The sequence below is a fragment of the Myiozetetes cayanensis genome, unplaced genomic scaffold, assembly GCF_022539395.1.
Source record: "Myiozetetes cayanensis isolate MyiCay16 unplaced genomic scaffold, myiCay2020 scf6-25, whole genome shotgun sequence".
NCBI lineage: Eukaryota > Metazoa > Chordata > Aves > Passeriformes > Tyrannidae > Myiozetetes > Myiozetetes cayanensis.
The window spans coordinates 60267364-60284249 of NW_026087853.1; the positions used below are offsets into that span (position 1 = coordinate 60267364).

Here is a 16886-nt window from a genome sequence, read left to right on the forward strand (position 1 = left end):
AAGATGGGCAGCAATAAATTAACTTACGAGTTCATTACTTCTTTGTTTATTCACATTTGTCTCATTTTTCACCAGTGCTTTTGTGCAGTGATACTCAAAACAGTGAGTCACGGCCGATTATTATTTAAAACAACCAAGTTATTTTAAAATTTAATCAAATCATCAACAATCTGCGTCTGAGACTGCTTATTGAAATCATCCCACCCCTGCACATCACCTTTCCTGAGGGCAGAGCTCCTCTCACTGTGCTGTTCACACTGTTTAGGAGCATAAACTCCCCAATTAAAACCGTGTCTTCTCCAGCACAAAAAAAAATAACATTAGAGCAATTATATGAATCATTTATAATCATAGAAATGCTGCTCTAGAAAGCAGAATGCAAAACATCTGACACAACACTTGCTGCTAGAAGAGCCACTTGCTCCTGCTGTTCCCTGAAGTCAGCATTTTCCCTGTTAGGAATCCCCTCCTTCCAGCTTCCATCATCAAATAAATACCTCCACACATCTTTACAAAGACTGATGTTTCAGACTGGGATTTTTTTTTTTTTTCCAAGTCAAGTGCCAATCTCAGCATCTGTGGCTATAAAAGACTACTAATAAAATACTTAACTGTAAAAGTCTTAAAAAAAACCCCACAACAGCAAACCAAAACTGAAAGAGATATTAATTCCTTATATTACTTGCACTCTGAAACAATGAAACATTCTTTTTCTTCAGGAAGCAATAGGGAAGTAATAATTGTCTCTAGGTCCTCGTGGGCTATAAATGCAGATAATTGTGCCTAAACTGTAAAATTATGTTCTAAAAAAGTACTTTATTTTTACTATAAATACTTTACTCACAGGATAAGTGTGTGTAATTTTCAAATAATTATTCTATGCAAATCTTTTTACCAGGCGGTTACTTCTGACAGTATATCAGCTTTTTACTTCACTTGGATTAACTAATTAAATCCTAGTAATTTCAATAGAAAGTATGTTTACAATGCATACAAATAGTCTTATAGCTGGGGTTCTTATCCTTCTTAAAATTTTCCCACACCCTTCTAAGCTAGTAACATGAAGAGATACCCTCTTTAGCAACACGCCCTCATGCACATATTGTTTGGCAACACCACTGCCTCGCCATTATTACCTCTTGATTCTCTACAATTATTCCACATATTGGATATTTCTATTCATCCCATTGTGTACAGAACCATATTATTGCCAAATTCCCTGCAAACATGGTCTAAAATCTTTTTTTTTCCCCTTTTCTTTACAGATAATCTTGCATTTGGCTGGATTAAAATGTACATTGCTCAGGTCGAATGGAAGTTTTCAGGAATTATATGCAACCTGTGCCTTGACAGCACAATTTGGTTTCCAACGAGTAATTTTCCACCAGTTTTTTTTTTTTCCACTACTTCTTTCATAAATATAGTTTTTTATCATGGAAAAAAAATGTTTAGTTTTAGTAACCTTTCACATGTATCACATTAGGAAAATTTAAGATGCCTACTATGCAGACACGTGTCCAGGTAAGAAGATAAAGACCTAACACCCTTCACATAACACAATGTGATCACTAAATCACAGAATCACAGAAGGATTGGGGTTGGAATTATTCTCAAACACCATGCCATGGGCAGGGACACCTTCCACTAGACCAGGCTGCTCCAAGCACCACCCAAACTGGTCTTGAACACTTCCAGGGGTGGGGCATCCACAACTCTCTGGGCAACCTGTTCCAGAGCCTCTGAGTAAAGAATTCCTAACATCCCCCTTGTCCTATCACTGCATGCCTGTGTAAAATGTCCCTCTTTTTTAATGAAATGAAATGAAATGTTTAAAGATAAAAGAATACTTTGACCAAGCACAACCAGAGGTTTCTCTGGGAAACCATATGTTTGGTTTTTTTCTCAGGCAAGGAGAGGTTAAAATTCCAGGACTCTCCATCCCTCAGGTTTAAAGCTGAAGGTGAGGAGAAGCTGAGAGGAGAGAAAGAGACCCTCTAAAGAGAAAAGCTCAACAAAGGATACACTGCCATGGCTGTGCAACTCCAACCTAAAGGCAAAGCAAAGCCTCTTACTTTTCCCTAACTCAGGGAGTGTATTTACACAGCCTGGCAATACAGTGGTTCAGTTATCATAAGAAAGCGTGCTTTTGAGTTTAGATGCGAGAAGCGTGGGTTTTAAACATTGTTTCAAGCATAAGGAGTTTAAATACTTTCATATAATGTCTGAGATACCAATACTGAACTTCTGCTACAACTGGATGGTCTTTTCCCAAAGTGTGTTCCTGAACAATGCACAGCACGGCACTACAACTCTTCTTAGCCTCTGCTGGAGGCACAATTTTTCAAATCTACAATTGAAATACACCTCAGTATGAAATCCTAGCTAAAAATAGCGTTAGCTATTTACATTTAATGTTTGGATGAAAAAAATGTCTATTTAGGGTACAGGCTGTTGTCTCAAAGATGACAACAGTAAGTAATATTATTTGAAGTGGAATGTTTTATTTAATATTTAATAGCATGTATAATGAAGCTAGTGGGAAAATATTGAAATTTCAGGAGGGTATGAAATGCCCATCATCATTTGACTTCTATTTCAGATTATGTTATCAGCTATACCTGAGAATACATTACATGACTTAGCTTTACCAAGGAATTAAACAATACTCACCTATTTCAATATATTGCCTATCACAGACAGTGAACCTAAATTTCAACTTGTTTGTGTCAATCTGACCCAAAAAACTCCCATGAAGTAACAATTTACACCGACATAAAGAGGATGCTTGATGAAAATCAAGCCCAAAATGATCCAGTCAGTTATCTTTCAGAAGCTGGTGTAGTAGTCATTTAGCTGAGTCAGAAATTGCACTTTTTTGTTCTACCAACCAAGTTTCAGACTCACCACAAATGAAATCCTGGTACCAATTTGATTATTCAAATTAAGATGTTTTCCTGAAGGAGTCAGAGGTCAAAGAATTTGAAACGTATACTGTTTTCCATTTATTTTTTAGCATATAAAACTAGCAAACCAATGGTCTTATAAGAAAATATAAACCCAAAGCTAAATTTAATTTATATTAACTCACTAAAAAAGAAATTATGTTACATGTTCTACTGCCTGGTATAGCACTCAAGTTGAAAGCTTGGTGTTAGAGTGAACCTTTGCAAAAATAATTCGATACTTACCTAAATAGAACCTCTTAATAAATGATCAACAGCAAAGAAGAATACTTCATAAGACCCACAATAACCCCCTTTTTTTGATAAGTTAGTTATAATTCTATCAGCACCTAAAAGTTGTACTGGATCTATGCACAGAAGTAATGGTTACAGGAAGAAATTCAGATGATCAAATTTGACTGCTTGATTGTAGTGTCCAACAGTGGTCTTCTAAGTATCTTTTTTTTTTCCCCCCAAGATAATTCTTAATCATTAAACTCAGAAAAGCCCATTTACAAATTCCTGGATAGAAAATGACATCCTGATGTCACCTTATTTCGGAACTAGCTCTTGTCCCATAGGCATTCATGCAACAAGTCAGTTAGGATACAGAGACACATTTATCATGAATTCTTAGCTTACTTTAAACTTACTCTAGACTGAACCAGACATCTGAATTAGGTGTGTGAAACCCACCCCCACAAAAATGTGTCCGTCTCAATCAGCTACTGAATTTAGACAGTTAATGTTGGGGGTTTGAATGTAACCTAAAGGAAATATTACAAATACATCAAACCTAAAATTTTTACAAACTTTATGTTTGATGCTCTTTTGAAAAAACATGTTTATTTTTTTTATAATTAGTGACACCCACTTATATTCATTTATTTTGTGTTTTGATGCTCTATACTACATCCTAATGAAAAAGAACACAAAGGTATGAAAGAAATGTTTTCTAACAGCCTTCATTTTATTTTTTCAGTTTGATACTACCTGTCCAGGTAGCCTTCTGGAAAACAAAATTAAAGGAAATTATACAATTATCTAATCATATATTTTGTTTTAGATTTTAATAGCAGCTCTTAGCTTGGCCGACCTTCCTCTTGGGTTTGTTTCAATATCCTTGGACTGGGGTGTGAGAACTTTTTTCTGTATAAAAATCCACCTGGAGCTGGATTTTCCATGGGGAGATTCTTGTGCATCTTCTTTTTTGGAGGAGTTTTTCAGAGCCTGTCTTATCTTCTGCCTTGAGCTGAGATTGTACTTTTCTGCCATGTCTATCCCGTGAAGAAAACGTTTGACAATACGATCTTCTAGTGAATGAAAGGAGAGGGCTACAAGGCGACCTCCGGGTTTTAGAAACTTCTCAGCTGTCTTCAGTCCTATGAAGAGCTCATGGAGCTCATCATTGACAAATATTCGCAGGCCTTGGAAAGTTTTGGTAGCAACATGGGCAGGTCTCTGAAGCAAATCCTTCCGTGCATACAGGGCTGATGGAGGAAAAGCACCTGCCATAAATTTTAAAAGGTAGATGTCAGTATCTTAGTATTTCTACATCTTGACATTAACGCACTTGACACATTAATCCACTCATGCACGATGACTCGAAAGAAAAGCACACTTTAAACAGAACTCTGAGCGGTGAGCTCCCTTCTTTGTGATATGCATTTGTTTTCTACTTAGAACTCACATCTCTGAATGCAAACCCCATTAAAATATGCTGGCTTATGGTTAAGTGTTGGTTTTTTTCCCTAGAATCTTTCATACAAGTTGCTTCTCCAAATGCAGTCACAACTTGGCTGAAACTAAGATAAGGAAAAAACAAGATGGGTTAGGTAAGTCTCACCTTGCAGCTCAGTGCAATCAATGTCAGTTCAGCATTTGTGGTTATGTCACGCTTTTAAGGAAAAAAAAATTAATACATGATGGACTCAATTTTAACTGTTGCCTTCTAGATAATCATGCATTTCTCCAAAGGCAGAGATAAGTGAAGACAATGTCTACCTGGTGATAATGAATTACTTTAAGCTAAAAGAAGTATCCTTGCTTGGGAATAATAATTGTTGACTACTACTCCTGTGTTTGTTCAAATGTTCACAAAAATACCTTGAGAACTTTAGCAAATGCAGCTGATCCTGTTGCATTTTCACATGCCTATTGAGCAGAATATGTCAAGGTATGGATTTGCCAGATGAAAAATCACCAGATTAAATATTTTTTATCAGATGCACAAAACTCTGTCTTCCTTTCCCCAAAACTCTTATGAGTTAAACAAGTCTCTGTAGAGACTGAAATTTTATTAGAAACTTTAATATACCAATATTCAATATATTTTAGGCTTGAGCTTTCATTACAGGAATGCAGAGCAAAACCTGAGAAACCTGATTTGATAGATCAGAGGCATTAAAGTGCAAGAATCTTACAAGACCTGCGAAAGCTGAGTAAATTTGTAATCTATTATGTAAGTGAGCACAGGAGTCTGATAAAGATAAACTGAATGAACAACGCTAGTACATAACTGAAAGAATTATTTTTCCAAACAAAAGGGCCCATTAAAGACAAGGCAATGCAGCTGGTATATATATATGTATTAAATTTCATGTCAGTGCCAAGCTACAACATAGTGAAGCAAGTAAATGCAGTTCAAAATCAAGTAATTGATATTCTACATGGTGGAGTAAAAGAAGGGAACACTGCACCTCTGCAACTAGTTGTCTAAATTCACATTTACACAGGTGATTGAAAAAAATGAATAGAGATATCCTAATCCAATATGTTGGCACAAAGTAATTTATTAGTTTTAGTTTAATTTATTTGGTTTTAAAGGTAAGGTTTTACTGATGTCAGAAGGCACAAGTGTTTGGTATCACAAACACACAAGTGATCTTAGTGCTCAGCAAAGGGACAGGATAATAATGGGATTTAAAAGTTCAATCATTAACAAAGTTGTTATCATGCAGGCAATGGATTTAAGATATGTTTCTGCATACTTGATTTTCCAAACTACATTCCCAGCCCCCTCTGACTTCAATACTAACAGCTCCTAAATTCACTGAAATGTAGCTGTGGCTGCTTCCTACTCTTATAGTCTGAATCCTTTGAGAGAGAAAGTGGCAACAGGCTCAACTTCTCCCAACAAACTACTGCATGGGAATTTGTGACTTTAAACTGTTTCACAAAACAGATGTCACCTGTGGGAGATAGGCTTCTCCATCATTTACAAACGCTGGAAAAGTTGCACTAGCTAGTTAATACAATTTCTATCTTTGAGAACATAACCTTCTATATTTACTACAAATCACAAAATGAATATATACTCTCCTTGTAGGAGTCACAAAGCCCATTTCGACAAGAGAGCTAAACTCAAAAGAGAACCCAAAATCACAGAAAGTGAAGAATTTACAGCTGTGATTTGAAGAGCATCAGTTTTATACATTCGGTTTCAGACTGATACCACCCAGAGCTGGTGTTCATCTCTCAAAGAAGATCCAGAATTTTTAACCACCATATTTTAGCAGCAAGTATTTTCTAAAAATACTGCTGGTTTTCTGGGGATGATCCATTTCTGATATTCTAAGAGTATTTTAGCTTCCAGAAGTATCACAGATAAAAATGGAGCTGACCCACAAGAGAACAGCATGTAATTTAGGTACAAAACTGACCAGTGCTTCTTGACTGGGACCTAACCATAAAAACGGAAACCTAGAATGAGATCCTCTGTTTAATATCTCCACAGTCAATCTCTCAGGAATTTTAGTAAAACACTGAGAGTTTTACCTCCTATGTCAGCAAAGCATCTTTTACTCATCTGGAAAACATCCATCAGTCTGATCATAAACATCACTATTTTGCAATTGAAACGTTGAATAGATTAACAAAAGAACAACAATACTGAGGTTACCAGCACAACTAGGACACTAACAGGTCTTTGGAAGGTTCTTCTCCACTTATCCTGCCGTGGCTGTTGAGTGCACTGTATTCCTGTAATAAACTTCTACCACAATTAACTGCAACATTAATTTATTACTGTGAGTTAACTTATCACACACTGAAAAAAAAAATAAATTAAACCCCAGATATATTCAGTAAGTATCACACAACCTTACATGCCTCAGCTGAACATGCACAAAGAGCACTGCAGGTCATATTTGTGACTGCAGGTCATATTCAGGAAGTTGGTAAAGAAATGCAGTCACTTTGCAGCTTTGTGCAAAAAAATCCTTCCAACTAAAAACAAAATCAAACTATTTACAAGTTCAAAGACTTACTGGTCTGTCGTCAGAGACTGGGATTAACTAATAAATGTAATCTGTGGTAGTTGTTCCTGTCACTCTGGCCTTCATCTTTTGAGTAAAGGTAGTAGATTTTGACCTATGTTCCATGGGTGAAAAATTTCCCTCTCACTTTTACTCCTCTGGTATAGTCAAAAAACCCCCTATTTGTGCTTTCTGCTAAGGCATAATATCTGTCACCCAGACCCCTCCAATCACCGAGACACTAAAAGAAAATCCCTCCTGGTAACTGGCTGTACAATGTACAAAAACACACACAAAAAAAAATCTGTATGGGAAGCTTGTAAAATGAACTTCATTCATAAAAACACCACGCTTCTGGCTAGATGACTGGCTTGAAATCCCAGTGAGAGAAATTATCATTTTTAGTTTTAGGATGCCCTGATGATACTTCCACTTTTTAAAAATCTAATAGATTCACAAGTTGAAATGCACTGAAATTTTAAAAGCTTGTGAATGAAATTAGCAACGTGCTGGGCCTGTCAATATGAACTATTAAAGTCCCCAGAGTGTGTGAGAGTGGGAGAGTTTAAAAATTAATTCAGATCGTGCACCTGTTTGCAGGAATTCGTCTGTTGAATTAGCATTGCATTTAATAAGTTTCTGTGACGCAACCAATGTCCTTTTGTCTGGGCTCCCTCAGTACGGTGTTAATTCTCACCCATCTGAAATTCAGGCAGTATTACACATTCCAAACTGATTAATTAAAGTCTAAAAATGTGAACCAGTCTGAATAAGACTGACTTTAAAGTTCTTTTTAAACTTTTCAAATTTGTTTACTATCTCATCGTGAATTCCTTTCAAGCTAAGGCCGAACGATGGCATGATCTCAAAGTGATCTGTTGACAGATTATGCACCTAAATAATGCTCAGAAAAATTAAATTTTGGACAAAAATTAATAGATAACAAGGTATACTGCCCACTGAAAAGAAATCAAAACAGATCATCAGCTGTACGGGAAAAGCACATCAAAACTACATTCTAAAAATGTTCCTATTTTTAAAGTTTTTCTGCAGATGGAGTTAAACCTATTGTTTTCAAATAACTCAGTGAGGTGCAACAGAAGACCTCAGCAAGCCCTTCATAATCAACTTCCACACATGGATTCGCTGCCCTTCAGGGGAGAACTCCTGATCTTTAGTATTTACAGAGCGTTCAGCACTGCAGATGGCTTTGTGGAAATTACAAACGGCCAGCGGAGCTCCACTGTGCTGCAGGAGAGATGCTGCTCACATGGCTGAACAGGAAACTCCTCCTTTCTCACGTGTGAACTGCAGACTCCACAGCTCGCAGAGATCTTATTTAAATGGATCAGCAGCCTTTTGGAGAACATTTAGAAAAATTAATAAAAAAAAAAAAAAAGCCAAATTTTTAATTAATTGTTTCAGGTCCTTATGCATTGGCATAGGATGTGGATAGAGAGAGAATTTTCAGGTGCTATGCCAAGATATAGGAAGAATTACTTTCTTGAACTGAAAAAAAGGAGAGCGAGAAATCACTTGGATACCTGCATTTTAGCCCCAAATTGTTGTGGTCAATCTTGACACACAAATCTATTTATATATTTTTCACAGCTATACCTTACAAGCAGAACTCTTGCTAATGCAAACTTTAGAAGGATCTGACTGCTCTGTGAATGCTGTGCAACTGTTTTGCATGGCTGTTTTGTGTTTGTGTTTTGTTTTGGTTTTTTTTTTAATTGCATCCTTCACTTTTATCTCCCAATCAATTAGCAACAGCAATACATGTTCTAACCTTCTGGGGGCTGGAAGGAAAGACCACAAAAGTCTAGAATTCTATGAAAAAAAATTAAATTTTGCAATTTCAGATTAGTCCAAATCTAGATTCACTGTGATTCTGGTTATTAGCTGGACCTCAAGAAAAAACTGGAGAGCTCTAGAAAATCTGAAGCCACAGCAATCAATAACATGTGAAAGAACTATGGACAATACATAAATCTCAGATTCTGACACCAGCAGAGAAAAAGACATAAATGGCCAGCTTCACTGGATAGATTTTTTTGCTTGTTTTCTGGTTCCTATATAGACAAAAATAATGACCCTGTTCTGGAAGACAATCAGGCTTGTATAGAATCTGCAAAATCTAAAATGCAAGATTTTATTATTCTAATTAATATTTTATTTTTTAAAGGACATGACATTTAACTAATAGGTCATAGATTTTATTCTGGTAAAGGCCTGAATTAGTCAGGATTTTTTTTGGGCTTTGCCATGAAGAGGTTCTTGTAGCTTGGTCTCTGGCACTTTAGCTCTTGTTTATGTCAATAACTTAACTGTTATTATTTCACATAAGAATATATATGGATGATAGAAGAAATGAATCAAAATACATTACAGTTACCAAAAATTTTGTTAAGGTATAATCAGTTCAAAACCAGATACAACCACCATGGTTCTCCTTCTCTGGATGAACCAAACTAAAACTGGAAGAAGTTCTGTGCCAACAGGGATCAGTGTAACAGCCCTAAAATTACTATAACGACTTGCATACTCCAAAAAAAGGCAGACAAAACATACATATTTATTGTCTTGGCAGATGTGTGCTGGATTCATTGTTTCTGGCATGTACACTCCCTGATGCATATGTGACTAATGGATCAGGAAGCTCTTCAAATATAGCAGAGAATTTCAAATGAGGACAAAAAAATCCTTCTCATTGTCACAGAAAGTGACCATTAAGTGATGACTCACATGCAGCACATTAAACATGAAGGGATCTTCAATCACTGTCTTTTATATACACTAGTTTCAGAAGTTACTGAGTTGCTTGTTTACAACATCTATAACACAGCGATGTGGTTGCTTCAGCCTCAATAGTGGCACGCTGTCTTAATCAAGAGCTTCTCAAAAAGCTTGAGGTACATATGATAGAGCCTGAAATTACTGTTTTATGATGTTGATAATGATGATATTAAAAATGTAAGTTTTATAAAAGACTCACAGTGTTTTATCTCTTTGATTTTTTTTAAAATTGCTTGCTCCTCATATTTACTGTATTTACAGCAGGGGCTTACGACAGCAAGCGGTGTCTTTGGGTTCTTTTATCACATCAGCTAAACTTTGGGACTCAGTTGACTGGACATTTTTTTTAATTATCCTGACTTCTACAAATCCAAACATTTTAATTTGTTGGTCATTGAAAGTAAGTGCCTTTAACTTCCAGTTTAAGTAATACTAATTTTTAAGAATACAGTAAATTTTTTAGGACTCTTGAGGATACTCATATTTTACACTGTTCTTTAGCAAATGTTAAATTTGGATTATCATTGTGAAGGCCTCCATTCAAAGTCAGCAGTTAAGACTTGTTTGTGATGAGATCCAGTAATTCTCATTAGTTGGTTAAAAAAATAAAAGCATCCTGACATTACTCACTGGAGTGTTAATGAACAGGATTTGTGCCTTATATTCTTCCTTGAAAATTTTCACTTGAGAACACAAACGTGAGGGTTCTTGATGTAAGTACTGTTCCTGCCTAACTGCATTTTGTTCAAATTGTTTACAGTGAGGAGCAAGTAAGATGGAGTGTTTCAATAGTCGCTTCAGGCTGATCTAGTTGGCATGCACAAGGTGAAGCAAGCCATGTATTGCTTTGCTTTGTGCATTCTGATCCCTTAAATAGACAGAAATCACTTGATTTCACTCATCATTGGAAACTGCCTTGGTACCTCCCCTCGAAATATTACAATGCAGAAATTTATAGCTGAAACTGGTATGACACATCTGATATTTGAGGGTTTATCAACAGCCAGGATCGAGAATACCCTAGGCTGCTGTCATTCTGCGGTTCAACTTCGTTGGCAAAATGATAAATCGCTTCATGTAAAATCTATTATTAAACTAATTGTCAAACTACAATACAAAAAAAAAAAAGAAGAAGGGAGCTGACATCAGAGCAGAACAGGCAGGATTAGATCCTGCATGATTTCAAGTACAAATAGATCCCTCTGGGACCTGGGGGATTATTATTTCTTTTTTTTTTTTTTTTAATTAACGAGGGGGTACCTGCCACGATGCCCGCAAGCTGCTGAGTCCTGGTGATGGGGTACACGCTGCGCGCCTGGACGATGGCCGAGGCGATTTTCTTGGCGTGCCTCTCCTCCCCGTAGGCCCTGAGGATGGACGCGAGCGCCTGTTGATCCAGAGCGTTCACCACGTCGGCGGCGGTGGGCACGGCAGGGCACCTACGCACGGGGGCAGCCAATTAGTGCGCTGACGTCAGCTCTCATTGACAAGGGGTGAAGCCTCACAGCACTGAGACATCAAGTCAAACACGCGCCGCGTACAAGCGCCTTTTGAGGTTTTTTTCAAATGGCAAACCTGTGAAAACAGCTTGCACCTTTTAAATCCTTTTCCTTGCCGCTCTACGTGGAGTTTGTCCCTTAACTTCAATTAGAATAGCTTTAACTTCTAAGTATTATCATAAACTATGCTTTGTGACCTTTTTCTTCAGCCAGCTTTAGAATTTAAACTTGCCCCTTCTGGGTCCATTTTAGTCACCTTGCATCCTATGCTGTTTTCCAGTCAGAACTGGAATCTTTTCTTTCACATCTCCTGCCATGAAAACAACTGCTAATGAAAATAATTAGATCTTACTTTTCACTAAAAGGCATAAGAATTTATATCCACATACTGTTGTAATAGAAATTACCTAATACAAATGACAGGAATTACTGCAATTTAAACAGTATAATCCTCACATCTATACATTGAAATCTCTTTAACTTTGCTATTGAAGTAGGTATTTTATGAACATTATCTATGGGTTTACTGATCAGAGAAAACATACAAACTACTTAATAAATTCTCTTCTAAAAAGGCATTAATTAGTAGACAATTTTTCTGGCATATTTTACTCCCCTGCAGCATCTTACAAAAGATAACAAAACTTAGAGGCGAGTAGTATCATAGCAACAACCATAGTGCAAGGCTTTTGTTATGTCTCAGGTATCCTTTTTTCTCATGCTCTTGTTCAGTGTATGTTTTCTCATGATGCATCAGGTTTATATTTAAGCCTGGAGTTCAGACTCTTGAAATCTGAGGACTGAAGCCCAGGAGGATCACGGGAGCATTTCGCACAAAACCAGAAAAAGCAAGTATCGTGAAATTTGCTGTGTTGAGTCGTAGCATTGATGTGGTAAGCTGATTCCTTAGAAACTGAGGCTTCCCATTGGCTCTCTGTGAGCAATGAAAAAGCAAATGGCATTTTTTAAGACTCCAGGTCCATCAAAACACCAAGAAAAAAACCCTATCATTCTCCCAGTATTGCATCACGCCATAACAGCCATCATCTATACAAGGGAGACGTTTGGTTGCTCATGTAAAAAAGCAAAATGCTTCAGAAATACATCAGGTTGCTTGAAGACGACAACCACTGCATAAGTAGGAATTATCATTCCATCACCATCACTGATTTTCATGCTCCTGAAAGTACTAAACACCAATCCAAATAATTTAAACACAAGTAATTATTTACTTATTACAAGTAATAAGTAAATTAAAGAATTAGGTAATCGTTAATTTGGCAATTAAGAAAACCTGATGTGCCTCCTACACGAGGTGAAAGGAAGCTCATGATTTTGCTAAGGGAAGCTTACAACAAATCTGTGGGCATGGAAGACAACATTATAGTAGTGTGTTAAAAGCAATGTAGCAATCTGATTTAAAACGGCAGATATAACAGATAGGATTTTATTTATTTATTTTATATTACATTCCTTTTAGAGAGAAGCGACTGGGTCAGGTGGTCACTGCACAAAAGAAGGACGCTGCCTCTTTCCTGAGGAAGCAACTGAAACTGCTCAAGTGAAGTTTCCACAAACTGTGGCAAAAAAAGGAAAGGGACTCCAGTAAGAAGTTGTGAGCCTGCAGATCAAGTACAGGCTGAGAAATGGTGGAAATAACAGGCCTCTGCAAGGGAGATGTCCCTGTGACTGTATACCACACACTCCAAAAACGTTAAAATTCAATGGTACAGTTAACAAAAACGTTACTCATTAATTACTCATCATGGGAACCTTCCTCTTATTTCAAAGCAGGCAAAGATGATAACCAGGGCTGAGCACTGAGATGGAAAAAAGCTTTTTGGCAACAGAAAGAAAGTATACTTGTGCAAAATTAGATGTGGTTTGATGATGAGAATTCTTCAGTTTAAGGGGAAATGAAACTCACAGGGGTTTCTGAGCAGACAGTTTTTGAGTTCCAGGAAGAAATATTGTATTCTCAGGTACCTGTCACTATCCATCCTCATGTCCAAAGGTCCATCCTTCTGCAGGGAAAAGCCTCTTTCAGGTGTATCAAATTGCATGGAAGAACAGCCAGCATCCAGCAGAACTCCATCCAGAGTCCCTGGCTCAACCCCAGATGAGATTAACAAAGCCTCTGCCTCGCTGAACCGTCCTAGAAGAGGTTGGATCTGTTTTCTGTAAGAAAGTAACAAATAAATAGCCTTAATTTTAATTATAACAACACAGTCTCTCCCCCTTAAATAGCAGGAATTAGATGATAGCACTCAACTTGCCTCAGAAGCAATAGGGCTATTCTCAAAGTAATAGTTCATGTACTTTTCATATGTCAACATTGAAAACTGCTCCAAACCACCCCTCAGTGACTACTTACAGTTTATTTAATTCTTTACTCCCTTCCTGCTTGATCTCAAAAAAATGGAAACCTGACTAAGATTTAATTTTTTTCAGTATGCAGGAACTCAAAGGACACCTTTCAGCAGCAACGCCCTGACCACCAAGGCACCTTCCCCGCTAAGCAAGGCCCTCAGTCAAGTGAGGACGAAGTGCAAAAAGGGAAGGAATAGATCCTGGACCTAGAGAAGCAGATAGGATGGAGCAAAACTGCACAACCTTGTGGTTAATACGTACCTACCAGGAAAAAAAACACCCCAAGTTCCTGTCCTGCCACAAACACCTTCTTAGTGGTATTTACCATTTTAAAAACAGATGGGCAAATGAGGTGCACTGGATCACAAGCAGGTAAAAACGCTTCAGTGTAGTTTGGATTAGGGCACCTAATCACTGGGGATGGCAAGGGAGAAGATGACAAATCTTCTTCCCCACGTGTTCCAGTGTCCAACTGCACTGAGGGTGGCTGGGCACTGGAACAGCCTTCCCAGGGAAGCAGTCACAGAGCACACCAAGCCTGACAGAGTTCAACAAGCATTTGGACCCTGCCCTCAGGCACACGGTGTGACTCCTGGGGCTGGTCCTGTGCAGGGCCAGGACCTGGACTTTGATGATCCTTGTGGGTACCTTCCAACTCAGGATATTCTGTGGTTCCATCATCTCTGAGGTGTCCAATGATTTCTTCAATGTCTAAACCTGGACTTTTGATTTTTGCTTGCATATAAGGCGACTTAAAATTACGTAATTTATTTTACCTGTCTCTCAAAATCTCAATGAATTAGATTTGAAAAGATTAGCCAACATGTTGCTGCATTTTTAAGCAGTACCTACAAAATACAACATATTTTTGTCTCTACCAAGAAGACACTGCTTCCAGTGGAGAGAAACAGCTCCTTTAAAAGGAAGACATTGTAAGTCCAACCATATGGAAGAACACTCAGCCTCACAACTTTCTCCTCGTTAGAGCAGAACAATCCACTTATTGAACGTAGCACAAAACCCAGGAAACAGTGTGAATGAACAAATTCCATGAGGGATATCATGATCACACACATAATTTTGAATTGATTACTCTCCAGCACGTAACTGAATACAACTCCTCATCTTAGTAAGAACTGACAGTTCCTGAAAAGCACAATGATCCACTTAACATATTTAAACCAATTTAAGCTGTATAGTCATAGTTTTGAGATTGTATTTCCCCTCGATATAATGAGAGGAATTTTCCTGAAAATCTGCAGCACTTTTTCCAACTGGGCAGCGTTTCTAACTTTATGGCTCATGCAAATGAATGAGCTTTAAAATTCCATCTGTGGGACATGAAAATAAACGAGACCTAGGAAAAAAGGTAAATTGCCATTGTCTGGTTCCCCAGCAGACAGTAATCCATGTCAGCAGCTCTGAACTAGTGCTCTACTGTGTTACCAACACAACTGAAAAATTATTCTGAACAATATTTATTTATTGCTAGACATTTTATTACATCTCTTTAAAATAGTCACAAGTATGTGGATTAACTAAGATGTTTGGGAAAGCTTTTGATCTGTGGCCTTTGTGATTAGAAAAACTTAATTAAAAAAGAAGAATATTTGAAGCAAGTTGAAATTTCCTCTTTGGTGGAGAGAGATGCTTCAGCTGGAAAATGCTTTGGAGTTTGCAAATGTTTTGGAGACTGAAAAATAATTAAGGCTGACATTTTGATGTCAGCTGTGTGAAATTACAGCTTCTGTATATAAGGTGTTTTGTTGTACACTGCACTGTGTTCACCAATAGTGGATATGGGCATCTTGGTGAATGTAAGTCCTTACTAAAACCGGATGCTTTTCATGAGTTTATAATGACTGTATCGCAACGTTCAGGTCAGTTCTCTGAATTCCTGTTTCTCTGTGGAACAGAAGACACAATTTTAAGCATCTTGGCTATCCCAATTAATCAAGCCAAGTACACAGCTAGGAAAGATTCATTGCCTTATGAAAGGAAGTACAAATATCAACTCTTTCTTTGATAGGATAGTAACAACAATGATAATCATGAAAAGGACTAGTCTATTAGATTATAAGCACGACACATTTATTTAAAGTAAAATATTCCACCAAGCATTCAGAATACTTATTGGAACATAATAAAAGTCTTCCCTAGCCTACCACTCTTTATGCCTATGTTCAAACAAAAACTGCCTCTTAAACACATGATTTTTCTCTAACAATTCTTAATTTAGCCTCAACTTCCTTTTGCCTTCAGGTTTTTATTTACATCATCTGTAAATTCACTTTCCAGAATAACCTCAAATAAATAATAAATGATAAACTGTTAAATAATAAACTATGTTGAAAAAAAAAAAATGTTTATTTCCTAGAGCCACACATCTTCTGTTCAACCCAGGTATGAAGAATTCCTTCCACTTTGCTTTTCCAGTGTTTTCTTTGGGCAATAGAAGATTTATGTTCCATGACCATACTTACCCAGGGTGAAAAAAATCTATTATCCTCTCTGTCTTAATATATTGCAAAAGCAGTGCTTAGTGGAAAAAGCAGGAACATCCCTAAGCACCAAATAAAACAGCCAAGCTTATATAGTTCAGAAAGGCCCGAGGAGGGAGACCATATCAAAACATTCCAGACCAGGACTGAATGGGGACTTTCGACAATGAGCCACCCAGAGGGCACAGTAATCATTTTAGGCAATCTTTGAAGGTTACAATCAAGCCAAATCCAGTTGTCTTGCTTAAGAGAAAATATTTAAACTTGGTACTCGAACAGCACTTTACATATTCAGAATATTTTAGAAACAACTCTTATAAACGGAGAAACAAAATTTGCAGGGTTTAACATTTAATGACTTGAAGATACCTATGCAGAAATACAAGGCAACTTCAGAGATTACAGTCTGAGGATGTAAAAAAGCAGAAAATACCTGTCATGTTAGCTCTCATTTGGGGTGTGTCCCTATGGGGGTAATAGCATGGTAATTGTTTGATAAATTCGCAACTGCTACCGACA

The 16886-nt window shown here is 37.2% G+C and overlaps 1 protein-coding gene across 1 annotated transcript in view; it reads right to left on the reverse strand.

Annotated features, from left to right (window-relative positions):
• Positions 1-3893: 3893 nt before the first annotated feature.
• Positions 3894-16886, reverse strand: part of METTL15 (methyltransferase like 15) — a 72263-nt gene continuing 59270 nt past the window's right edge. Inside the window, exons 3-5 of the mRNA XM_050335228.1 lie at positions 13483-13674; positions 11258-11436; positions 3894-4450 (exon numbers count right to left, since the gene is read on the reverse strand). Of these exons, the coding sequence (XP_050191185.1) occupies positions 4005-4450; positions 11258-11436; positions 13483-13674 (817 nt within the window). The 3' untranslated portion in view covers positions 3894-4004. The remainder of the gene's footprint in view (positions 4451-11257; positions 11437-13482; positions 13675-16886) is intronic.